The sequence below is a fragment of the Nomascus leucogenys genome, chromosome 12 (genome assembly GCF_006542625.1).
Source record: "Nomascus leucogenys isolate Asia chromosome 12, Asia_NLE_v1, whole genome shotgun sequence".
NCBI classification, from domain to species: Eukaryota; Metazoa; Chordata; class Mammalia; order Primates; family Hylobatidae; genus Nomascus; species Nomascus leucogenys.
The window spans coordinates 44,395,886-44,421,383 of record NC_044392.1 but is presented as its reverse complement, the minus strand read 5'-3'; the positions used below and the strand labels follow the sequence as shown (position 1 = coordinate 44,421,383).

At 44.8% G+C, this 25,498-nt stretch overlaps 1 protein-coding gene across 3 annotated transcripts in view; it reads left to right on the top strand.

Annotated features, from left to right (window-relative positions):
• PRCC (proline rich mitotic checkpoint control factor) overlaps positions 1–25,498 on the top strand; it is a 34,043-nt gene that overhangs the window by 4,701 nt on the left and 3,844 nt on the right. The window contains exons 2-6 of one of the 3 annotated variants that reach the window (XM_030824178.1): positions 10,108–10,155; positions 14,482–15,048; positions 15,441–15,449; positions 20,275–20,370; positions 23,201–23,344. In XM_030824178.1, the coding sequence (XP_030680038.1) occupies positions 10,108–10,155; positions 14,482–15,048; positions 15,441–15,449; positions 20,275–20,370; positions 23,201–23,344 (864 nt within the window). Of the gene's footprint in view, positions 1–10,107; positions 10,156–14,481; positions 15,049–15,440; positions 15,462–20,274; positions 20,371–23,200; positions 23,345–25,498 lie in introns of all 3 variants that reach the window. The other 2 variants (XM_030824177.1, XM_003259472.4) reach the window with 2 other exon arrangements.

Genomic DNA, 25,498 nt, shown 5'->3' with positions numbered 1-25,498 from the left:
TTGGCTTCTTAACCTTTGTTGTAGGTGAAGGATGGCCACCCACACCTTGGTTTTTATTTCTTTCCTTTTAGAGATCAGTCCAGATTGAACTATGATGGTAGTCTCAATTCTGGTTTTCCTGGAGTGAGAATTTGGTTGATTTGATTCGGGTCATATTATCCAATCATCTGCAGTCAGTGTAGTACCAAATTCTCCCTCCAGGCGTATTCCAAAATTAAATTCAGTCAGCTTTTGATTTTTTTGAGGAATTAGGAATGATCCATAGAATGGATAATCGTCCCTTCTTTTTCCCTTCTTGCTGTGACCCAAGCTACACTGGTTGATTTCATAGGCTCAGGGGAGGCAGATTTCCCCTAGCATATGAAAAACCAAAATCAGAAGAATAAATCTGCTGGAAGAGTTTTCTGTTATATAACGTGTATTCCAAAGCACACAGAAATTTTAGGGTTATCTGGATTAGTATTTACCACCACTTTCAGATTGTTTACCCAGATAGTAGAAAATCTGAAGCTCTGAGACAGATTTCACTAATTTTTGTCACTTCTAGTAACCAAATAAAAATTGCCTGCAGTGGATTTAGCTAAGTTTTAGCCCTAGCTAAAGGGAAGGGAGAGTGTGCTTATCTTTGTGGGGCACCTGCTTAATGTCTGACACTGTGCTGGGCACTTACTTTAGTTTGTAAAGAAGAAAACAGGAGTTTAGAGAACAGAAGTGATTTGCCTGAAAACACAGTTTGTGAGTAGCTGCGATTGTATTTGAACCTGGATGAGATTTGTAGTGTTTATCGGGGTGTCTATGGAAAACATAGAAGGAAGAGCCTGGGGCAGCCAGAAAGCAGAAAGCAAATACAAATGAGGAGTGCAAAAATGGGAGTGAAAACGGTATCCTAGCAGCATGTACTTGGGACTTAAGAGTAAAAAAGGTTGATGAATCTAGCAAATGGGGATGATAGTAGTAATGATTAGGGTTTGGAGCCCTGGGGTGTGGGGCTTAGGGGGCGACTGTTCTTGGGTTCTTATTTCCTCCTTGGCTTTTAGTCCTGGAAGCTAGTGATTGCTTTTTGGAGAGGGAGTGTCTCAGAGCCAGAGCCTGGGAAGATAAGAGAGAGGCTGCCGTGGGGAATGAGGCTCTGATAGATTAGCAGATCCCACTGGACCTAGCTTAATGGAAAATGTCTGTTTCCGTTCTTGCTCAGCAGTCTTGGGGTATGTGTGTCTTGTCACTCTTGGCAGCTGGAACAGAGAGGACAGTGGTGGCCATTGAGGCTCAGGTTCTCGTGAGGCCAAGGAGAAATACAATACTTTCTTATTAACAGACTCAACAGTTTGTGCCTCAAAACCAATGTGTGCCTATTGTGGCCCGGGACACTCTCAGCCCTGGATGCTCCGGTGTTTCTAGGATTGTCCTTCTTTCTTGATCTAATGGCACAGACCCACTCAGATGGCCATTTGCTGGTCTTTAGCACTCTCTAGAAGTTGACTCCACAACCTCCATTTAATAAACTCCTGAGGAAAACAGTTTGGCAGTTCCTCAAAAGGTTAAACAAACAGAATGATGATCCACCAATTTCACTCCTAGGTGAAAAGAATCAAAAGTGGAGATTCAAACAGATACTTGTACGCCAGTGTTCATAGCAGCAATACTCCCAGTAGCCAAAGGTGGCAAAAACCCAAGTGTTCATCCACAAATGAATAGATAAAATGTGGTATGTGCACACGTTAGGATATTATTCAGCCTTAAAAAGGAATGAAATTCCAATACGTGCTACAACATGGATAGACCTTGAAGACATTATGCTAAGTAAAGTAAACCAGTCACAAAAGGACAAATATTGTATAGTTCCGTTTATATGAGATATCTAGAAAAGTCAAATTCATAGAGATGGAAAGTGGAATAGCAGTTACCAGGGGCTGGGGGGCGGTGGGGATAAAGAGTTACTGTTTAGTGGGTGCAGAGTTTCTTTCTTTCCTTTCTTTTTTTCAGTCACTTTTTTTTTTTTTTTTTTTTTTTTTGAGACAGAGTCTCACTCTGTTGCCCAGGCTGGAGTGCAGTGGCTTGATCTCGGCTCACTGCAACCTCCGCCTCCCGGGTTCAAGCAATTCTCCTGCCTCAGCCTCCTGAGTAGCTGGGATTAAGGCACCCGCCACCACACCCAGCTAATTTTTGTATCTTTAGTAGAGACGGGGTTTCACCATGTTAGTCAGGCTGGTCTCGAACCCCTGACCTTGTGATCCACCCGTCTCGACCTCCCAAAGTGCTGGGATTACAGGCGTGAGCCACTGCGCCCGGCCCTTTTTCTTTTCTTTCTTTCTTTTTTTTTTTTTTTTTTTTTTTTTAAATGAGACAGGGTCTCAGTCTGTTGTCCAGGCTGGAATGTAGTGGCTCGATTATGGCTCACTGCAGCCTCTACCTCCTGGGCTCAAGCAACCCTCCTGCCTCAGTCTCCCCAGTAGCTGGGACTACAGTAATGTGCCACTGTACCTGGCTATGTTTTTAAACAATTTTTTTGCTGGGCATGGTGGCTCACGCCTGTAAACCCCACATTTGGGGAGGCCGAGGCTGGTGGATCACGAGGAGGTCAAGAGTTCAAGACCAGCCTGGCCAAGATGGTGAAACCCCATCTCTACTAAAAATATAAAAATTAGCTGGGCGTGGTGGCCCATACCTGTAATCCCAGCTACTTGGGAAGCTGAGGCAGAGAATTGCTTGAACTTGGAAGGCAGAGATTGCAGTGAGCCAAGATTGTGCCACGGTACTCCAGCCTGGGTGACAGAGTGAGACTCCGTCTCAAAAAAAAAAAAAAAAAAAAAAAAAGCCAGGCTTGGTGGCGCACGCCTGTAATCCCAGCACTTTGGGAGGCCGAGGCAGGCGGATCACGAGGTCAGGAGATTGAGACCATCCTGGCTAACACGGTGAAACCCCGTCTCTACTAAAAATACAAAAAATTAGCCGAACGTGGTGGCGGGTGCCTGTAGTCCCAGCTACTCAGGAGGCTGGCAGGAGAATGGCGTGAACCTGGGAGGCGGAGCTTGCAGTGAGCCAAGATTGCACCACTGCACTCCAGCCTGGGTGACAGAGCGAGACTCCGTCTCAAAAAAAAAATTGTTTTTGTGTGGAGATGGGAGTCTTACTATCTTCTCCGGGCTGGCCTCAAACCCCTGGGCTCAAGTGATCCTCCTGCCTCATTTTTCTTTCTTTCTTTCTTTTTTTTTTTTTTTTTGGAGACAGGGTCCTGCTCTGTTGCCCAGCCTGGAGTGTAGTGGCACAATCTTAGCTTACTTCAGCCTTGAGCTCCTTGGCTCAAGCAATCCTCCCACCTCAGCCTTCTGAGTAGCTGGGATTACAGGCACATGGCTGATTTAAATTTTTTTTTTTTCTTTTGTTTTTTTTTGAGACAGAGTCTTGCTCTGTTGCCCAGGCTGGAGTGCAGTGGCGCAATCTCGGCTCACTGCAAACTCCAGCTCCTGGGTTCAAGCAATTCTCCTGCCTCAGCCTCCCGAGTAGCTGGAACTACCAGCGCCCACCACCACCCCTGGCTAATTTTTGTATTTTTAGTAGAGATGGGGTTTCACCATATTGGCCAGGCTGGTCTCGAACTCCTGACCTTGTGATCTGCACACCTCGGCCTCCCAAGGTGCTGGGATCACAGGCGTGAGCCACCGCACCCGGCTAATTTTTAAAATTTTTTGGTAGAGATGAGGTCTCTCTACAGTGCCCAGACTTGTCTCAAAACTCCCGGGCTCAAGCAGTCCTCCCATCTGGGCCTCCCCAAATGCTGGGATTATAGGGGTGAACCACTGTGCCTGGCCATCTCTGCCTTGCCTCATTTTTGAAGTTGTTATTTTAGTGTTCTGTTTCAGGGAGTCTGTCATTTATGGTGTGTCGTGAGATGATTTATAATAGGGGTCAGTAGAAGTTTTATATAAGATGTTCGGGCTGGGTGTGCAGTGGCTCATGCCTGCAATCCCAGCACTTTGGGAGGCCAAGGCAGGTGGATTGCTTGAGGACAGGAGTTTGAGATCAGCCTGGGCAACAGATTGAAACCCTGCCTTTTATCTGTACAAAAAAATTAAAAAAATAAAATAGCTGAGCATGGTGGGCAAGTGCCTGTAGTCCCAGCTACTTGGGAGGCTGAGGCAGGAAGATTGCTTGAGCCCAGGAGTTTGAGGTTACAGTGAGCTATAATTGCGCCACTCTACTCCAGCCTGGGCACAACAGAGCAAGACCATGTCATAAGGGAAAAAGATGTTCAAAGAGAAGAATGATTGTGAGTAGCCATAGCAGTCCTCTAAATCTAGAAATAATAGACTGTTCCGAAGTCTTTGTACAGGTTTTTTTTTGTGTGTGTGCTTTTAAACTATAAACTCAGGTTGTCAGTATAATGGAAACAATCTGTGACATTTACAGAGAAATTGAATTTTCTTTCCACAGTGGATCTGGCCTTCAATTCTATTAGCTGTGGGGCAGTTTGCCTACTACAGTCTCACAGTGGCCACTTTTTGTTTTAAAAAGGATCTGAAAAATAAGAATATGCTTGTATAGTTTTATAAATGTAATCATCTTAAATTTGGATAAAATTTGTTTATTTCAGATTATTGCCATTGGACCTGTTGCCTAGGTTGTCAAAGTTTAAACGTATTTGGGGAAACCTTGAAAACCTTATATACCCCATAGTGAGGTTGTTCTGTGTGGCCTGTCTGCCAGAAAGGAGATAAGTCTTCATGGTCAAAAGACAAGAGAGATGGTCAGGAGTCTGTAAGGGGCAATGAGAGTTTAGAACAGAAAGAAAAGGTAAAAAATGCTTAGGTGTCAGGTGCTTAAGTCTTTTCTTGGGTGAGTTTGATATCTTGGGAAACCAGAGAAAATAATAATATTTGAACTTTGTTTAGAATTTTAGTTTGTATCATTTTCACTGACAGCTCCTGTGGTTGTGACATGGGTAAGTATTATTTGCACCTTAGGCTTGGGGAAGTTAAATAGCCAGTAAGGGGCAGAGCTGAAACTCAAACTAGTGCTTCTGATTTTGTGCCTCATGCTCTTTCAGCTATGTCGTGTGGGATCTAGTGAGTGTGAATCTCAGACCTGGACAGCAGACAGCTCAGTATGGTGTTCCCACAAAAGCACGGGCACCGGAACTGGTTCTGATCCTGGTTCTGCCCAATCCTATTTTATCTCTCTGAGCCTTACTTTCTTTACCATAAAGTTGAGATAATAATAATGCCTACTTTGAAATGTTGTTATAAGGATTAAATGAAAAATGAGTAAATTGCCTGATACATAGGAAGCACTTGGTAGATGGTTGTCCTTTCCTTTGCCACCCTTTCCTTTATCCCCCACATTTAGATACCAAGATGGATTTCCCTTCTTGGTTAAAAAAAAAAAAACATATTTGGCAGCAGTTAGTAATTAAATTCATTGTGTACTGACTACTGGGAGGAAATATTCAACTATAAGAAATACCCTTTGCTGTCAGAGTAAAGGCAAGAATATATGTGAAAAATGTAATGTTTACAGAGTAGGCACAAATGAACCTGAGTTAATATGATGCCACCCTGAGCAAATGAGTGATGTAGGGACACCTAGTGAAAAGGAGCAAGGTGAGATTCATCAGAGACTTCTCAGGAGTTTTGAGTTAGGAAGTAGAGAATACAGATTGATAACAGAATGAGAGGTGGCAGTGATATGGGAGGGGTGGGAGTGACAAGGGGAAGGACTTACATGAAAGGAAGCACAAATACAAACAGGAGATTCTTTAAGGGGATTCAACATTTTTATTTTAAGTTGACAATTTGTCATTGTATCTATAGGATACCAGATGATGTTAAGAATACTATAGAATAATTAAATCAAACTAACATAGCTGTCACTTCAAATGCTTATTTTTTTTGTGGTGAGAACATTTGAAATTCACTCTCAGCAATTTTGAAATGTATAATACACTATTATTAACTATATTCACCATACTGTGCAATAGATCTCAAAAAAACCCTTAGACTTATTCTTCCTGTCTGAGATTTTGTGCCCCTTTACCATTGTCTCCTCAGTGGTAACTACCATTGTACTCCCTGCTTCTATGAAGTACCTTCTTTTAGATTCTACATGTAAGTGAGAACATGTGCTATTTGTCTACTTTGTCTGCTTGGCTTATTTCACTTAGCATAACGTTCTCCAATTCTATCCATGCTGCTGCAAATGACAGAATTTTCTTTTTTAAGGCTGAATATTATTCCATTGTTTATAAATAACCACGTTTTCTTTATCCATTCATCTGTTGATGGACACTTAGGTTGCTTCCATAACTTGGCTACTGTGAATAATGCTGCAGTGAACATGGGAGTGCAGATACCTCTTTGGCAAACTGATTTCAAATCTTTTGGGTAAACACCTAGAGAAGTGGAATTACTGGATCATATAGTAATTCATTTTTTTTTTTTTTGAGGCAGGGTCTCACTCTGTTGCCCAGGCTGGAGTGCAGTGGCATAATCACAGCTCACTGCAGCCTTGACTTCCTGGGTTTAAGTGATCCTTCCACCTCAGCCCCCCGAGTATCTGGGACTACAGGCGCACGCCACCACACTCAGCTAATTTTTGTATTTTTTGTAGAGACAGTTTCACCATATTGCCCAGGCTGTCATATGGCAATTTTTTTGAGATGGAGTTTTGCTCTTGTTGCCCAGGCTGGAGTGCAATGGTGCAATCTCGGCTCACTGCAACCTCTTCCTCCTGGGTTCAAGCGATTCTCCTACCTTAGCCTCCCGAGTAGCTGGGATTATAGGCGCCTGCCACCATGCCTGGCTAATTTTTATATTTTTAGTAGAGATGGGCTTTCATCATATTGGTCAGGCTGGTCTGGAACTCCTGACCTCAGGTGATCCGCCCGCCGCAGCCTCCCAAAGTGCTGGGATTACAGGTGTGAGCCACCGTGCCCGGCTGGGTAATATATATATTTTATATATATATATATATATATATATTTTTTTTTTTTTTTTTTTTCTGAGATAGGGTCTTACTCTGTCACCCAGGCTGGAGTGCAGTGGCATGATTTTGGCTCACTATAACTTCCACCTTCCAGGCTCAAGCGATCCTCTCATCTCAGCCTCCCTAGTAGTTAGGACTACAGGTGTGGACCACCATGCCCAGCTAATTTTTAATTTAAAAAATTTTAAAATTTGTATTATTTTAATTATTATTATTATCATTATTGAAACCAAGTCTCGCTCTGTCACCCAGGCTGGAGTGCAGTGGCGCAAGCTCGGTGCTCACTGTAACCTCCGCCTCCTGGATTCAAGCAATTCTCCTGCCTCAGCCTCCCGAGTAACTGGGACTACAGGCAAAGGTGCCCACCATCATGCCCAGCTAATTTTTGTATTTTTCGTAGAGACGAGGTGTCACCATGTTGGCCAGGCTGGTCTCAAACTCCTGACCTCAAGTGACCTGCATTCCTTGGCCTCCCAAAGTGCTGGAATTACAGGTGTAAGCCACTGGACTGGGCCTATTTAAAATTTTTATTTATTTTTGTTCTGTAAAAAATTTCTGAGTGAGGTTCCTCTTTTATTTTCTATGTCATCTTTTTTTCAAATATTAGAGGTGGCGGGGGGTCTCACTGTGTTGACCAGGCTGGTCTTGAACTCCTGGCCTCAAGTGATTCTCCGATTTTGGAGTGCTAGGAAGTGCTCCCAAAGTGCTAGGATTACAGGTGTGAGCCACCATGCCTGGTCTAATTTCTTTTTTTTTTTTTGCGACAGAGTCTGCTCTGTTACCCAGGCTGGAGTACAGTGGCACAGTCTCAGCTCACTGCAACCTCCACCACCTGGATTCAAGCAATTCTTGTCCCTCAGCCTCCAGAGAAGCGCGCACCACCATGCCTGGCTAACTTTTGCATTTTTATTTATTTATTTTTTTTGAGATGGAGTTTCACTCTGTTGCCTGGGCTGGAGTGCAGTGGCGTGATTTTGGCTCACTGCAACCTTTGCCTCCCAGGTTCAAGCGATTCTCCTGCCTCAGCCTCCCGAGTAGCTGGGATTACAGGCATGTGCCACCACACCCGGCTAATCTTTTGTATTTTTAGTAGAGACGGGGTTTCACCATGTTGTCTGGGCTGGTCTCAAACTCCTGGGCTCAAGCAGTCCTCCCGCCTTGGCCTCCCAAAGTGCTGGGATTACAGGTGTGAGCCACTGTGCCACACTGTCATATGGTAAATTCTATTGTTAATTTTTTTAAAATTTATTTTTAAATTTTTTTATTTTAAGATTTATTTTTATTTTAAATTTTATTATTTTTATTTATTTTTAGTATTTGAGACAAGGTCTTACTCTGTCGCCCAGGGTGGAATGCAGTGACATGATGACGGCTTGCTGCAGCCTTGACCTCCTAGGCTCAGGTGACCCACCTCAGCCTTCCGAGTAGCTGGGACTACAGGCGTGTACCACCACGCCTGATTAAATTTATACTTTTAGTTTTTTTAAGGCACCTCCATACAGTTTTCCGTAATGGTAGTACTAATTGAGGGGATGTTTGAACTACACTTGGTACTCTTATCTTATATTGCCTTTTATTTTTATTTTATTTTATTTTTTTGAGACAGAGTCTTGCTCTGTCACCCAGACTGGATTGCAAGATCTTGGCTCATTGCAACCTCTGCTTCCCCGATTCAAGCATTTCTCCTGCCTCAGCCTCCTGAGTAGCTGGGGATTACAGGCGCCCACCACCATGCCCAGCTAATTTTTATATTTTTAGTAGAGATAAGGTTTCACCATGCTGGCCAGGATGGTCTCAAACTCCTGACCTCAGGTGATCGGCCTGTCTTGGCCTCTCAAAGTACTGAGTTACAGGTGTGAGCCACTGTGCCCGGCCTTATACTGCCTTTTATTCCAGTGATTTGGGTACTTATTCTTTTTACTGGATTGTAAGTTCTTTGAGGGCAGGTGCTTTTTTCATATCATGGCACACACAGGGAATCTTTGAAGCACACTGCGGGAAATGGTCCAGACTGAGACTAGTGGTCTAGGACTCTAGCTGGCCAAGCCCTGCCTGGGACACTGGTTAGGAAATGCTGTGTACAGTACTTAGCACAGTGTCTTGAATATAATAGGTAATTATGATTGAAAGATCCTTGGAAGAGATAAATTCAAAAAGGAACTTGTGAGATATGAGAGTGAGTATAGAACAGCAGAGGATTTGAGTTCTCACAGAATCTTGGAGATGAATGGGATCTGAGATTCTTGCCTAATTGCCTTTTATTTACAGATATCCAAACCAAGGCCCTGGGAACAAATGGAAAGCTTTAAGGTTCATGGCTGGGGGAATAATTTTTTAAAATAAAAATGTTAAAGCTTGCTATTCATATGCCTTGCGGCTCTCCTTGACTTGAAGGTGCCATGGAACTGAGCTAGAGCTAAAAGTTTAGCTATTTTTCAGCATGAGAGCTTGTCTTAGATGCAATCCTGATGGGTCAGAAAGATAACACAGATGACCTCCTGTCTTGCCCCAGATCCTTATGGTCATCATTTGCCTGCTTTCTTCCTAGACATGAACAACTGTGTCAGACAATAGATCATACTTGGAGAAGGAATGGATTTCTCCAATGGCTTTGACCTTTAATGCCTCATAGAAGAGTAGTTAACACACCACTCAATCCCACTGGAGTTCCCCAGCCTTGTGGTTATGTAGTCTATATAAGTGGTTTTAAAAGTGAAGCTGAGATTGGGTGAGATTGTGGGCCAATTCCCATTCATCTTCTAATGGACAGAATTATAGGAAGAAGAATGGGTATAGCTTTTTCTTTCCACCAAGGACCAAACGGGAGGAAATAGTCTTAATTTAACAGAAAAGAAATTGATGCCAAAAAGGCTGTGCAACAGGTCTGAGAGGGCAGGGGAATTGAGTAATCAAGGGAGGCCAGGGCATACCCTGATTTCTCTGAAGCTGTTTGAGATCAGGAAGGGAGCTGTGTTGTTTGACTGGGCCTGGGGTGAGTGTACCTCTGTACAGAGGTGGGGCACAGAGAAGATGGCCACTGTTGTCCAACCCTTCATATATGCTATATTTAATGTGTTTCTTTTACAGTCCTAAACCAGTGAGGCCTTACTTCATTTCTTTTTCTCTTAGTCAGATTCTGAGGAAGATGAACCCACAAAGAAGAAAACTATCCTTCAGGTAAGCATTGTGATATAAACAATTTTTTTTCTCTTCCTGTATTATTTCCTCAAAGGCAGGACTTACAGTATCCAGCAGTTTTCAGATTTGGCTTAGAGCAAACACAGATATTTGAGGACTATTTATGTTCAGCTTTGTTTTTCTTTATAACTTCAGACCTTGTGCATCTCTACCCTCTCCACTCTGTTCCTGGCTTTAACTTGCTGGTATTACCTTTCCTGGAAGACAGGCAGTGGTAGGGAGATGAATTGTAACTCAATTCAGTTCATTACATATAGTGTAAAAGGATTATTTAGGGAGGGTAGAATAAGTGGATTAGTCAAAATGATGTTAAAATTGTCTGTCTTCTCCCTGTCTCATTTTTAACCTGGAAAATAAGCACTTAAATAGCACTTACTGTGTACCAGGCACTGTTCTAAGTGCTTTACTAGCATTTAATTGATTTCATCGTCATGATGGTGCCTAAGCCATAGTGTTATCATCCCTGTTTTACATATGAGGAAACTGAGGAACTTGCCCAAGATCAGACAACTAGTGTGGGCAGAGCTGGGATTCAGACTCAGACAATCTGATAATTTTTTTTTTTTTTTTTTGAGACGGAGTTTCGCTCTTGTTGCCCAGGCTGGAGTGCAATGGCACAATCTTGGCTCATCGCATCCTCCTCCTCCCAGTTCAAGTGATTCTCCTGCCTCAGCCTCCCGAGTAGCTGGGTTTACAGGCATGCGCCACCACACCCGGCTAATTTTGTATTTTAAGTAGAGATGGGGTTTCTCCATGTTGGTCAGGCTGGTCTCAAACTCCTGACCTCAGGTGATCTGCCCACCTCGGCCTCCCCAAAGTGCTGGGATTACAGGCGTGAGCCACTGCGCCTGGCCAGTCTGACTGTTGAGTCCAAGCTCTTAACTGCTGCACTTAGCTCCTTGTAATTGAAACCAGAAGTCCTCAACAAGACAGTGTTAGTAGATGATTTCCCTGCTGTTTGCTTCTGTTTCCTCTCATCTCAGTACCATTATCCTGGCACTCAGGAGTTTCTTCCCATTCCTTCCACACTTGGTGATTTATACATTCTAACCTCATGTTGATCATATGTCTCAGGGAAAAGCAAAAGTGGTCCTGCTTTTATAAAGTGGCTGTCTTGCCTGGCACGGTGGCTCGTGCCTATAATCCCAACACTGGGAGGCCCAGGCAGGCAGATCACCTGAGGTCAGGAGTTTGAGACCAGCCTGGCCAACATGGTGAAACCCTGTCTCTACTAAAAATACAAAAATTAGCTGGGCATGGTGGCAGGCGCCTGCAGTCCCAGCTACTCGGGAGGCTGAGGCAGGAGAATCACTTGAACCCGGGAGGTGGAAGTTGCAGTGAGCTGAGATCGTGCCACTGCACTCCAGCCTTGGCAACAGAGCAAGACTCCGTCAAAAATAAATAAATAAATAAATAAATAAATAAAAATAATAAAAAAAATAAAATAAAATAAAAAATAAATAAAATAAAATAGTGGCTGTCTTGTGATTCAAGTATATGATACAAAGCTGCCCCTTCTCCTGACTCAGTTAAATGTTGCTTCCACCTCTGAGCAGTTTTAGAAGGATGTGGTTGTGTGGAAGTTAGAAAGATAACTGGCAAGGCTGATGTTTGTATTTATTTATTTACTTATTTAATTTATTTTTTTGGGGGGGGACGGAGTCTCGCTCTGTCGCCCAGGCTGGAGTGCAGTGGCGCGATCTCGGCTCACTGCAAGCTCCGCCTCCTGGGTTCATGCCATTCTCCTGCCTCAGCCTCCAGAGTAGCTGGGACTACAGGCACCCGCCACCACACCTGGCTAATTTTTTTGTATTTTTAGTAGAGACGGGGTTTCACTGTGTTAGCCAGGATGGTCTCGATCTCCTGACCTCGTGATCTGCCCGTCTCGGCCTCCCAAAGTACTGGAATTATAGGCGTGAGCCACCGTGCCCGGCCCTGGTGTTTGTATTTATAGTAGATGAAAAAGGAGTCATGCAAGATGTTGGCGTGCTGAGACTGAGCAAAGGCAGTCCTGTTACCAGGATAGCTTCCTGGAGGAGGTGGACTGACTCAGAAGGCGCCCCCACTGTAAGACTGAAGACTGTAAAGAACAATCTTCCAGGTGGTAGGAAGAAATGAGTAGATAGAGGAATTCTGAGCTCTTAAGGCAGAGTGGGGACCTAGGACTGCAAAATGGTATAGCCATGACCCCAGATATCTGATAAGTCAGACACTTCAAAGGTAGCCTGAGGGTGTGCTCCACCCCGTACCTCAGTCTGGTTCCTATGAACCGGAGCCTCTGGGTGCTTCCAGGCTGGACCAAATTTGTGAACACACACACAGCAAGAAGAGCCCACTCTCCAGATGAGCAGTTCTGTGTGGCTTGACTCAAATGTCTTATTCACTCTGGGCATTTCTTGGCTGAGAAGACTGGAGTACACTGGTACTCTAAGACAGTGACACAGTGACCTTATTCCATTCTCCTTTTCCAGTTGGCATTTCCCTTAGCTCTACAGTTAGGCCAAACTGGCCTTTTAGCATAGAGAAAGCAGAATCTGAGAGATTCTTTTGGGTAATAGGAACTCTGGATGGGCTGGGCCAGTGAGCTTACAGATCAAAAGTTAAATGCTTGACTCTGGCATTAACAAGCTAATATGCCACATCTATAGGGCTTTCCTTGGGAAGAGTAGAGGACTTTCTTCAGATTAAAAAAAATACAGCATATATATATACTCATTTCTGGCTGACAAAACTACCTCTGTATGTATGATGGCACTAAACATACTAAAATTACATATTTTTGTAAAAAGCAGTAATGTCTTAGATTAGGGGAATTTGCAAGCTGAGTAAGTCTGAAAAGAACTGAAGATGATCTTATAAAAACCCTTTCAGTCAGCTAATGTAGGATTCTATGGTCTTAACTAAAAAATACCCTTAGGCCGGGCGCTGTGGCTCATGCCTGTAATCCCAGCACTTTGGGAGGCCGAGGCAGGTGGATCATAAGGTCAGGTGTTGAAGACCAGCCTGGCCAAGATGGTAAAACCCTATCTCTACTAAAAATACAAAAATTAGCCAGGCATGCATGGTGGTGGGCACCTATAATCCCAGCTACTCCGGAGGCTGAGGCAGAGAATTGCTTGAACCTGGGAGGCGGAAGTTGCAGTGAGCCAAGATCATGTCACTGTACTCCAGCCTGGGCAACAGAGCGAGACTCCGACTAAAAAAAAAAAAAAAAAAAATACCCTTAGCACTTAAGTCCTAAGAGAGCTGCCCCACCCAAGCTGAGGCTTCAGGTTCCTATCTAAGGGGGGAATAAAAGAGAAGGGAAATCCTATTTCCTTTGCTTTGGGGATGGTGTCAAGGAGAGCAATTTAAAGGGTTGGAAAAAGCTGTGTCAGGCCCCTTCCAGTCTCTGGACTCACTGCTTCCTTGTTGAACGTGCTGGGCCTCCACTCTTTCCTAGGCGTCATTAGCGCTGCTGAGGGGTCTTGCTCAGGGTTAGCTTTCTCCCTTGGTCACGGGAAGGGACTATTTTTTTTTTTTTTCTGAGAAGGAGTCTCACTCTGTCACCCAGGCTGGAGTACAGTGGCATGATCTTGGCTCACTGCAACCTCCGCTTCCTGGGTTTAAGCGATTCTTCTGCCTCAGCCTCCCAAGTAGTTGGGATTACAGGCACCTGCCACCGTGCCTGGCTAATTTTTGTATTTTTAGTAGAGACAGGCCTTCAGTATGTTGGCCAGGCTGGTCTCGAACTCCTGACCTCATGATCTGCCCACCTCGGCCCCCCAAAGTGCTGGGATTACAGGCGTGAGCCACCACTGCCCAGCCGGGAAGGGACTTTTGGCAACAGTATGAATGTTTCTTTTGGACAGAACCTTGTTCTTGATTTTGGGTAGCATTCCAAAGGAAGGAGAGGGTTCTTGTGTTAAGAGGTCCCTTCAGGACATGGAGAGAGGTTGAGTGATGAGCTGGAGAGACCTGGGCTTTTTGGGAGGAAGGACGATGTGAGGTTAAGAGCATCGTATTTTTTGAAGACACAGAGTTGAGGAAGGCTCGCTCTGTGGAAGAGGGCAGTGGAGCTGGGTTGGGATGGAAGAGAAGAGGAATGATACCTCACCTTGGGAGAAGCAGCCCGCAGAAAGGCCTGAAGTAGCAGGAGTCAAGCCCAGATTAGGTGGTCTGAGTGGATGGAGGTAAGGAGGAAACAAGGGCTGGTAAGATTTTAGGCTAGAGAACTTATCTGTACCTGTTGTTTTTGGTGTTGCTAGTACATAAAATCTCACTTGTCATCTTTCTTTCCTCCTATCCCACACCTGGGCTCACCAGGGATCCGGTGAGGGGACTGGTTTGTCTGCCTTGCTTCCCCAACCTAAAAACCTGACTGTGAAAGAGACTAACAGGTTGCTCCTGCCCCATGCCTTCTCCCGCAAACCCTCGGATGGCTCCCCTGATACTAAGCCCTCCAGACTGGCTTCTAAGACCAAGACTTCCTCTCTTGCCCCTGTTGTGGGCACCACAACCACCACTCCGTCGCCCTCTGCTATCAAGGCTGCTGCCAAGAGTGCTGCCCTGCAGGTGACAAAGCAGATCACACAGGAAGAAGACGACAGTGATGAGGAAGTAGCCCCTGAAAACTTTTTCTCCCTTCCTGAAAAGGCTGAGCCACCTGGAGTTGAGCCATACCCTTACCCCGTCCCCACTGTCCCTGAAGAGCTGCCTCCAGGCACGGAACCAGAGCCGGCTTTCCAGGACGATGCAGCCAATGCCCCCCTTGAATTCAAGATGGCAGCAGGCTCAAGTGGGGCCCCTTGGATGCCTAAGCCTGGGGACGACTACAGCTACAATCAGTTTTCCACGTATGGCGATGCCAATGCCGCTGGTGCTTATTATCAGGTGGGTAGGAGGCACAGAGGGCAGGCGAGGGAATGTTGGAACATGGTGGTCAAGGAGAGCTTTGAGCTAGTGATACAGCCTCTGTGGTGTCACTTTGGCTAAATTAACCTTCTCTATTTATTAGGCCACAGAACATACCTTTATTTTTATTATTTATTCTTATTCTTTATTCTTATTCCATATTATTCTAAATTGCCCAAGTCTTGAAGTCTGACAGGGTGAACCACATAAATGACATCTTTATTCTGAAAACAATCTATTTATTTTTTATTGATCCATAATATTTGTACATATTTGTGATATATATATATCTATATAAATATATAGATATATAGATATCTATATAGATATATATATATATCTGTTTTTTTTCTTCCTTACCTTTATTTTAGGTTCAGGAGGTACATGTACAGGTTTGTTACATGGTAAATTGCATGTCACAGGTTTGGTGTACAGATTATTTTGTCACCCAGGTAATGAGCATAGTACCCGATAGGTATAGTACCTGATAGGTAGGTTTTTGGCCTTTTTTTTCCTTTTTTTTTTTTTTGAGAAGGAATCTCACTTTGTCACCCAGGGTGGAGTGCAGTGGCACAATCTTGGCTCAACTGCAACCTCTGCCTCCCGAGTTCAAGCGATTCTCCTGCCTCAGCCTCCCGAGTAGCGGGGACTACAGGTGTGTGCCACCACTAACACGCCCAGCTAATTTTTGTATTTGTATTTTATATTTTTTGAGACGGAGTCTTGCTCTGTCGCCCAGGCTGGAGTGCAGTGGCACGATCTTGACTCACTGAAACCTCTGCCTCCCAGGTTCAAGCAACTCTCCTGCCTCAGCCTCCCAAATAGCTGGGACTACAGGCACATTCCACCATGCCTGCTAATTTAATTTTTGTATTTTTAGTAGAGATGGGGTTTCTCTGTGTTGGCCAGGGTGGTCTCAAACTGCTGGCCTTAAGTGATCTGCCTGTCTCAGCCTCTCCTAAAGTGATGGGATTATAGTGTGAGCCATCACACTTGGCTGTAATAGGTAGTTTTTGATCCTTATCTTCCACACTCAAGTAGGCCCTGGTGTCTGTTGTTCCCTTCCTTATGTTCATGTACTCATTGTTTAGTTCCTATTTATAAGTGAAAACGTGGCATTTGGTTTTCTGTTTCTGTGTTAATTTGCTTAATGGCTTCCAGCTCCATCCATGCTGCTGCAAAGGACATGATTTTGTTCTTTTTTATGGCTGTGTAGTATTCCATGGTGTATATGTACCACATTTTCTTTATTCAGTCCACTGTTGATGGGCATGTAGGTTGATTCTGTGTCTTTGCTGTTGTGAATAGTGCTGTGATGAACATGTGTGCATGTGTCTTTACAGTAGAGTAATTTATATTCCTTTGGGTATATACCCAGTAATGGGGTTGCTGGGTTGAATGGTAGCTCTGTTTTAAGTCCTTTGAGAAATCTCCAAACTACTTTCCACGGTGGCTGAACTAATTTACATTCCCATCCGCAGTGTATAAGTGTTCTCGTTTCTCCATAACCTTGCCAAAATCTTTTTTTTTTTGAGACGGAGTCTCGCTCTGTCGCCCAGGCTGGAGTGCAATGGCGCAACCCGGCTTACCGCAACCTCCGCCTCTCAGGTTCAGGTTCAAGCGATTATCCTGCCTCAGCCTCCCTAGTAGTTTGGATTACAGGCATGAGCCACCATGCCCGGCTAATTTTTTGCATTTTTAGTAGAGACAGGGTTTCTCCATGTTGGTCAGGCTGGTCTTGAACTCCCGACCTCAGGTGATCTGCCCACTTCAGCCTCCCAAAGTACTGGGATTACAGGCGTGGGCCACCGTGCCCGGCCATTATTTTTATTTATTTAATTTAATTAATTAATTAATTTTTTTCTTGAGACAGGGTCTTGCTCTGTTGCCCAGGCTGGAGTGCAGTGGCGCGATCCCGGCTCACTGCAACCTCCACCTCCCAGGTTCAAGCGATTCTCCTGCCTCAGCCTCCGGAGTAGCTGGGATTACAGGCATGTGCCACCACGCCTGGCTAATTTTTTTTGTATTTTTAGTAGAGACAGGGTTTCCCCATGTTGGCCAGGCTGTTCTCGAACTCCTGACCTCAAATGATCTGCCCACCTGGGCCTCCCAAAATGCTGGGGTTACAGAGGTGAGCTACCGCGCCCTGCCTATTTTTTGTTTTTTTATTTTTGAGACGGAGTCTTGCTCTGTCACCCAGGCTGGTGTGCAGTGGTGCGATACCAGCTCACTGCAACCTCCACCTCCTGGGTTCAAGCGATTCTCCCGCCTCAGCCTCTCGAGTAACTGGGATTATATGCGCCTGCCACCACGCCTGGCTAATTTTTGTATTTTTAGTAGAGACTGGGTTTCACCATGTTGGTCAGGCTGGTCTGGAACTCCTGATCTCAGGTGATCTGCCCGCCTTGGACTCCCAAAGTGATGGGATTACAGGCGTGAGCCACCGTACCCCACTGACTTTTGGTTTTATTGCCTGTGCTTTTGAGGTCTTAGCTGTAAAATTTTTCCCAGACCAATGTCCTGGAGCACTTCCCCTGTGTTGAAAACAGAATCTGATTGTCGGAGCTGATGAGAGGTAGGAAGGGAAGACGGAAGAGAACTGGTATCTAATCTTAGAATTACAAGATAGCTTCCTGAAATGTGGGTGATGAGGATAAGGGAATCTATGGCATAGACGTCTAGATAGCAGCTAGTTTAAGAAGAGTTTCTAGAGGTGAGGAGTATTGAGAAAAACAGGAAGGGAGAGTTGGGTCCAAGGAGGAAAGAAGGGAATCTGGAGGGTTGAGTGCAAAGTAAGAATAAAGAGAATCAAAAAAATAATAATAAATAAAGAGAATCCTGAGGGTGGTTTGAGGTTTGAATCTCAAGCTGAGTTTGGGCAAGTTACTTAACTGCCTCTCTCAGTCAGATTCTTCAGGTGTAAAATGGGATATCAGAGCAACTCAAAGCATTGCTAAAATAATTACACTAGTTTAGCATGGTGGTTCCTGGAAAATAGTAAATGTTCAATAAATGCTGATTGTAACTTTTTATTCATGTTGTATTCACCTGTTGCTTGGAAGAGATATTTAGATTTGATGTGTATGGCCTCAGAGAGTAAAAGTATAGAATGCCAGGTTGTATGTAGGTTTAAGAGAATTCCTAGCAGTCAGAGCTTCCCAAGATGTAGAGGGCTCCTAGGAGCAGGAGTTGGGGGACCTGGCACCGTGGTGGAGTTGAACAGAGGCAGCTGGCTGGCCCCATGACTGGGCAGCTTCAGCAAGTTTAAAAACTACTGGCCTGGGATGGTTGGAAGACTTAAGTCCCTTCAACCACTCTGATTCTCTGAATGGTCAGCATTATTGTTTTCAATCTGGGCATGAGTGAAGAGAGAGGGCTTTGTGGAGAACCTGTTCTGACCAAATACTTTGAAAACAATTTTGTTTCCTAAATCTTTGCTGTTAAGCCTTGTTGTTTCCTATAGGCTGAGCAGAGATAGTATATCTGCCCCTAAGGTTGTTGTTAGAAGGATGGAGGAAGATAGGCTGGGCGTGGTGGCTCACACCTGTAATCCCAGCACTTTGGGAGGCCAAGGCAGGCGGATCACCTGAGGTCAGGAGTTCAAGACCAGCCTGACCAATATGATGAAACTCTGTCTTTACTAAAAATAGAAAAATTAGCTGAGCGTGCTGGCATGTGCCTGTAATCCCAGCTACATGGGAGGCTGAGACAGGAGAATCACTTGAACCCAGGAGGCGAGGTTGCAGTGAGCCAAGATGGCGCCATTGCACTCCAGCCTGGGCAACAAGAGCGAAACTCCATCTCAAAAAAAGAAGGATGGAGAAAGATAGTGTTTTTAACTCTTTAGCAGAAAAAAAAAGATGCTATTTAAATTGAATAACAAATTGGAATTCTATATGCAGTTATAAATACCATTGAGATAATCTATGTAAATTAAAGCACTTTAAATACACTAGGGGACTCTGAAATTTAAATGTATCTTATTGTGAATACCATTATAAAAAAACTCCATACTGTAATTGCTCTGGATTTTTATATATTATTTTATGTAGTGAATATTAAACCTATTTTCATTTAGCTCATCATAAAACAAATGTTCTTTTTTTTTTTTTTTTTTTTTTTTTTTTTTTTTTTTTGAGACAGAGTCTCGCTGTCTCCCAGGCTGGAGTGCAGTGGCGCGGTCTCGGCTCACTGCAGGCTCCGCCCCCCGGGGGTTCCCGCCATTCTCCTGCCTCAGCCTCCGGAGTAGCTGGGACTACAGGCGCTCGCCACGTCGCCCGGCTAATTTTTTTGTATTTTTAGTAGAGACGGGGTTTCACTGTGTTAGCCAGGATGGTCTCGATCTCCTGACCTCGTGATCCGCCCGCCTCGGCCTCCCAGAGTGCTGGGATTACAGGCGTGAGCCACCGCGCCCGGCCAACAAATGTTCTTAGAGGGGCATTTCTTGGCATTTAAGACGAAGTGGAAGAATTAGGAAAAAGTGTAGGCAAGGAGGAAACAGTTTATTGGCCGTGTGGCTGCCTGACTTTGCCAAGCAGAGGCCTTGCCCTTGCCTTCACCCTCCTCTTCCTCTAGGGTCTGCAACAACATCTGGGCCACTCACCTCTAAGGGGAATCATGAGATTCCTGAACTCAAAATCTGGTAAACAAACCTGCTTTGTTCCCAGCTTTGTAAGTTTCATTGTATCCTAATAGTGGTTATTTTAAATCAGAGATCTATAACCTCCACACCCCATTTAGACTGTTTCCCTGTATCCACAGGACCAAACTAGAATGAGGAGCAGGAATGGCATGACGTATGCCTTCTTGTCCCTGCTTGCATAGTAGCTCATTGGGGTCTTATGAGTAGGAGGAGCAGGGCTGAGGGCATGGTAGAGGTAAGAGGTGAGAGTCTCTCTTAGGAAGTAGCTGAGGGAGCAAGGTATAGATTGAAGCAGGAGAGACTGTCTTTGTTTCTTGTTACCCTTTCCTAAAAAATATCCATCTGTCTGGATAGTGTAGATGAGAAAAGCTGTAGGGACTGTTCTTGAGTTATAGGTCGGTCCTTGGGATCTATGCCTTAAACTGGTCTGTTTGAGGAAGCTGTAGTGTAGCTATCTCACCACTGCCTCTTTGATGACAATTTTCTGTTTCTGGATAGACCTTACCTTCCCCTCTCCAGCTGTGCCCTCAGTTGGTGTGTTTTTCTTTCCTGTTTGGCTGCAGGATTATTACAGTGGTGGCTACTATCCTGCACAGGACCCGGCCCTGGTCCCCCCCCAGGAAATTGCCCCAGATGCCTCCTTCATCGATGACGAAGCAGTAAGTTAACAAAGCACAAGTGACCATCTTTGACCGATGGGCACCACGTTTCAAATCTGAAGCCAAAGGAAATTAAAAAAACACACAGACACAAAAGACAAAACTGTATCAGGATTAGGTTGGCAACATGTAACGGAGAAACTCTGAATAATAGTGGCTTATATAAAGGAAGTTAGTTTTTTTCTTCATGGAAGAAGGATACAGGTGTGCTTTAGAAGCTCCACAGAGTCAGGGATCTAGTCCCCCCCCTTTTTTTTTTTTGGTAAAGACGGGGTCTTGCTTGTTGTCCAGGCTGCACTTGAACTCCTGGGCTCAAGCAATCCTTCTGCCTTGGTCTCCCAAAGTGGTAGGATTACAAGTATGATTTACTGTGCCTGGCTTCAGTCTCTTTCTGATCATCGCTTTGCCATCCCTAGGCTGTGGCCTTTATTCTTATGGTCCATGATAGTTAAAGCTACAGCCATCACATTGGCATTGGAGATGCAGCAGGGTAGAGAAAGAAAGAGGAGGAACACTTCCCCTCGCTTTCTAGGAGACTTCCTGAAAGTTCCTAAGAGCACGTCCACTTTGATCTCACTGACTAGAATCTGCTCACGTGGCTATATCTATTTGTTTGGGTTTTTTTTGTTTTTTGTTTGTTTGTTTTGAGCAGCCTTGCTCTGTCGCCCAGGCTGGAGTATGGTGGCACGATCTCAGCTCACTGCAACCTCTGCCTCCGAGACTCAAGCAATTCTTGTGCCTCAGCCTCCTGAGTAGGAGTAGCTGGGATTACAGGCATGTGCCACCATGTCCAGCTAATTTTTGTATTTTTAGTAGAGACGGGGTTTCACCACGTTGGTCCAGGCTAGTCTCGAACTCCTGGCCTCAAGTGATCAGCCTGTCTCAGCCTCCCAAAGTGCTGGGATTACAGGCGTGAGCCACTGCATCTAGCCGGCCATATCTAGTTGTAAGGGGGTCTAGGAAATGTAGTGTTTTATTAGTTGTGTGGTAATATGCCTAGGAAAAATTTTGGATTCTTTCACACTAAAGAAGAGGAGAATGGATTTGGGGAGTCAGCAAGCAGCTGTGTTAAATACCGTTGTGTTTCACATAATGGTGTCTCACTGCTGCTGAGCTTTCCCAAGGTTCAGCAAAAGGAAAGGTGAAAGCACAATGTCCTGTGACTTTCAGGCCCTTATTCAGGATATAAAGTACTGTTCTATCTGCAGGGAAGTCACAGCCTATTAGGCGGGATCTGCAGAAACAGGGGGTGCTATCTCTCCATGGAGGTTCTTATAAAAAATAATTCTTCTCTGCTCACCTTTTCCCAGAAAGGTGTCCATCCCTTTGCGTACTTCTGCCTGTGCTTGATACTGTGTTCATCCACTCCCCTGTGGATATCCTTCTTGGCAGGTTTGATAGTTGGTTTATTTGGGAACCAACTAAGCCTAGGAGACAGCTGAGAACCCACTTAGTGGCAAAAGTCAGTTTCTTCTAGGTAGAGTGTAGAAGACCTCACTAATGTTGAGATCAGGACTGGGTCTCACTGAAGCTTCTGAGTTTTAAAATTCTATTCCTTCTTCACCCACATTCGCTTTGAGGCACACCTCTGGATGACTTGTGTGATTTGCATTTTGTTTTTTTAGGAAGAGGAAGGAGTAGCAGTCTCCTAGAAAGTTTACTGCGCTTTTTCTTTTTCTTTACCTTAAAAACTTTTGAAGTAAAGCTAAGCCTCTGTGTGTGTGTGAGGCTCCTTTTCTATGCAGCCCCACATTCTTTGTCTCTAATGTCCGCTCTGGTGTGGGGTCTGTTGATTCGGTGATACCGAACAATTAGAAGGAACAGAGATGGACAAACAACTGATTTTTAAAGGAGAAATCCTGGAGTTCTGTGTTTTTTGGGGCTTGGAATTTTATTTTTTTAGAGGTGAGGTCTTGCTGTGTTTCCCAGGGACCATAGGCACGCACCACCACACCTGGTTAATTTTTAAATTTTTTTATAGAGATGGGGTCTCACTTTATTGCCCAGGCTTGTCTTAAACCTCTGGGCTCAAGTGATCCTTCCACCTTGCCTCCCAAAATGCTGGTATTATAGATTTGAGTCACCCTGCCTGGCCTGCTCTGAATTCTTTTCTTCTTTCTGTTTTTTTTTTTTTTTGGAGACAGAGTTTCACTCTTCTCGCCCAGGCTGGAGTGCAATGGTGCAATCTTGGCTCTCCGCAACCTCTGCCTCCTGGGTTCAAGCGATTCTCCTGACTCAGCCTCCCAAGTAGCTGGGATTACAAGTATGCATCACCACGCCCAGCTGATTTTGTATTTTTAGTAGAGACGAGGTTTCTCCATGTTGGTCAGGCTGGTATTGAACTCCCGACCTCAGGTGATCTGCCCACCTCGGCCTCCCAAAGTGCTGGGATTACAGTGTGAGCCACCGTGCCCGGCCTACTCTGAATTCTTAATTTGAAAATTGTATGCAATCCTTTTAGGCAGATACCATTAAAAATAAAATTGATTCGGGGGTGCATGTGCCCGTTTGTTACATGGATATATTGCATAGTGGTAGGCAGATACCGTTTGAATACAAATTCATATCACTGGTTCTCTGCTCGCATTCATGTTTGGAGATACCTCTTAGTTTCCCTTTTCCTGGGTTCAGGAGACGTTCTGAGTAGAAGTAGCCTTTCATCTGGCATCAAGGGAGTTTGGTAGATGGCAGGGTGAAAGGACATAGAGAAGAACTGAGGGTGCCTTGGGATTGGTGAGTCACAAAATCATTCCATAAACTCTGGCTCTTTAGTGATATCTGCTGACCCCCTTGCCCAGATTCCTGACTCTTGCATTTTTTTCTCTTCCAGTTTAAGCGGCTGCAGGGCAAGAGGAACCGAGGGAGAGAAGAAATAAACTTTGTGGAGATCAAAGGTGATGACCAGCTCAGTGGGGCCCAGCAATGGATGACTAAGTCATTGACAGAAGAGAAAACCATGAAGTCATTCAGCAAAGTAAGTGGGAAACGTCTGTTGAGTGGTCAGCTTGGGAAGCTGCAAAGCAAAATCTTGTCTTACTCCCTGTCTTGACCCCACACCCCATTGTTATTGTCACAGCACCTTTAGCAAACACATTTTGCCCATGGTACTGGAGTATGCACTAAACCTCACAGATACAGCTCCTGCCCTCTAGAACTTTGCAGGACTTTAACAGCTCTTCAGCTGGATGGGGGTCTGGTTGCTGAGATCGAGTAGTTGGAGAGGACTCCCAGCCTGTGGTTGTGGCTCCTTCTCAGGTTGCGTGAATCCACAGCTGCTCTACTCTTGCCCTACAGTCAGATCCTTCTTTCCTTTTTTTGATTTAAAGTTTTTTGCTTTTTTTGTTTTAATTTTTATTCTTTTAAAATACTATCTTCTTCCTTTCCTTCCCTCCCTCCCTCCTTTCCTCCTTCCTTCCTTCCAATTGTTTTCATTTTTTGGTGTTCTTTTTTTTTTTTTTTTCAGAGTCTCACTCTGTTGCCCAGGCTAGCAGCACTGGCTCAGTCACAGCTTATTGCAACCTCTGCCTCCCAGGCTCAAGTGATCCTCCCACCTCAGTTGCTGGGACTACAGGTGCATGCCACCATACCCATCTAATTTTTGTATTTTTTTGTAGAGTTGGAGTTTCACTATATTGTCCAGGCTGGTCTCAAACTCCTGGCCTCGAGTGATCCACCCACCCTGGCCTTGGCCTGCCAAAGTGCTGGGATTACAGGCATGAGCCACTATACCCAGCCCCAGTTAGTTCATTGTTTCAAGCTGGGACCTGGCTCAGCACATTTTTGAGGTGTGGGCGCAACAGCACCTCAGAAGTCCTGGAGTCCCTAGATTCTGAGCGTGCAACTCTTCTGTGTTCTCTTCATTATTGATGGTAGCCAGCTGTAGTCTTTCCAGTGCTTTTATTCATCACATTTCCCACATCACACTCCTGCCTTCTCTGTCCTAGTTTTCTTCAGTCAGTATGATGAACATTTCTTCACCTAGTAGCTGAGAACAGCAAATGTGGACATTTATGAGCCTGCCACAGGAGGGGAAATGTGGAAAAACCCTGGACTTGAGCCCAGCACCAGCAGGGCCAAGGTCGAGGATTTTTTTCCCTTTTCCTCCCCCCACTTGCTTTGCTTTGTTCTATGGCCACAGATGGCCATACAAGCCCCAGCCGTTTGTTTTAACTGAATGCTGACGGTCATACAGGACAGAGCAAAGGATTGTGGTTAGATCAGCATAGATCCATCACTGTTTACTGGAAAAACCACTTAGGAGAGCATGCTCTACCAACTGTGGGTCGAGAAGCATAGTCACGTAGTAATAGCTACTGTTGTTAATGCTCACCGTGGGCCAGGAATGGAGCTGGATGTTTTATGTGTGTCATCTTTAACTGTCACATTAAATGACATTAAATAGCAGCATGCAATTAGTATTTGCCATTTTCCTATCTCCAAGTTTTCTTGCCACCGTCTCATTATATTGAACTAGATTTTGTTAAAAGGAGAAAAAGATACGGTCCTTGTCATTGAGGAGTTGACAGCGTAGTTGGGAAGAAGAGATTTAAGGACACTTGAGTGTAAATGATTACAGTACAAATTGATTACATAAGTGCTGAGGAGACTCTAGAGAGGAGTTTTGGGAGTTGGGTGGAGATGATTAGGAAGCTTCTAGTCTGAGACAACTCTGGCAGAGGACAGAAAAACCGCAGAATGAAAGCCCAGACCAATATAGACTTTGACAGTAAATCATTTGCATCAAAGTTTGGTTACGGGTTCAGTGCAGTTACTGGCGGAAGCTGGAAGATTGGGGAGAGGTAGAGTGATTGTGAAATTTCTAATTCCAGAGAAGCTGCTGGCACTTACTAGAATGGGGAAGGTGGGGGTTTTAGCCAGAGGTGATTGATGGGAGCCAGCTTGATAAGCAGTAGGTGGGAGACAGGCTAGACATCTGGCTTGACTGGGGAGAGGGGGACAGAGATGAAGAGAGTTTGAAGGGAGATGGGCACAGGGATTGTGGGAGGGCCTGGCAGGGGGGCAGAAGGTCACCTGTGCCCTGGCCCACAAACTGTTTCGGACTGACTGCAGGCAGTAAAACTGGTCTCAGATGTCCACAGCAGACAGAACCCCATGTTGGGTGCTAGGG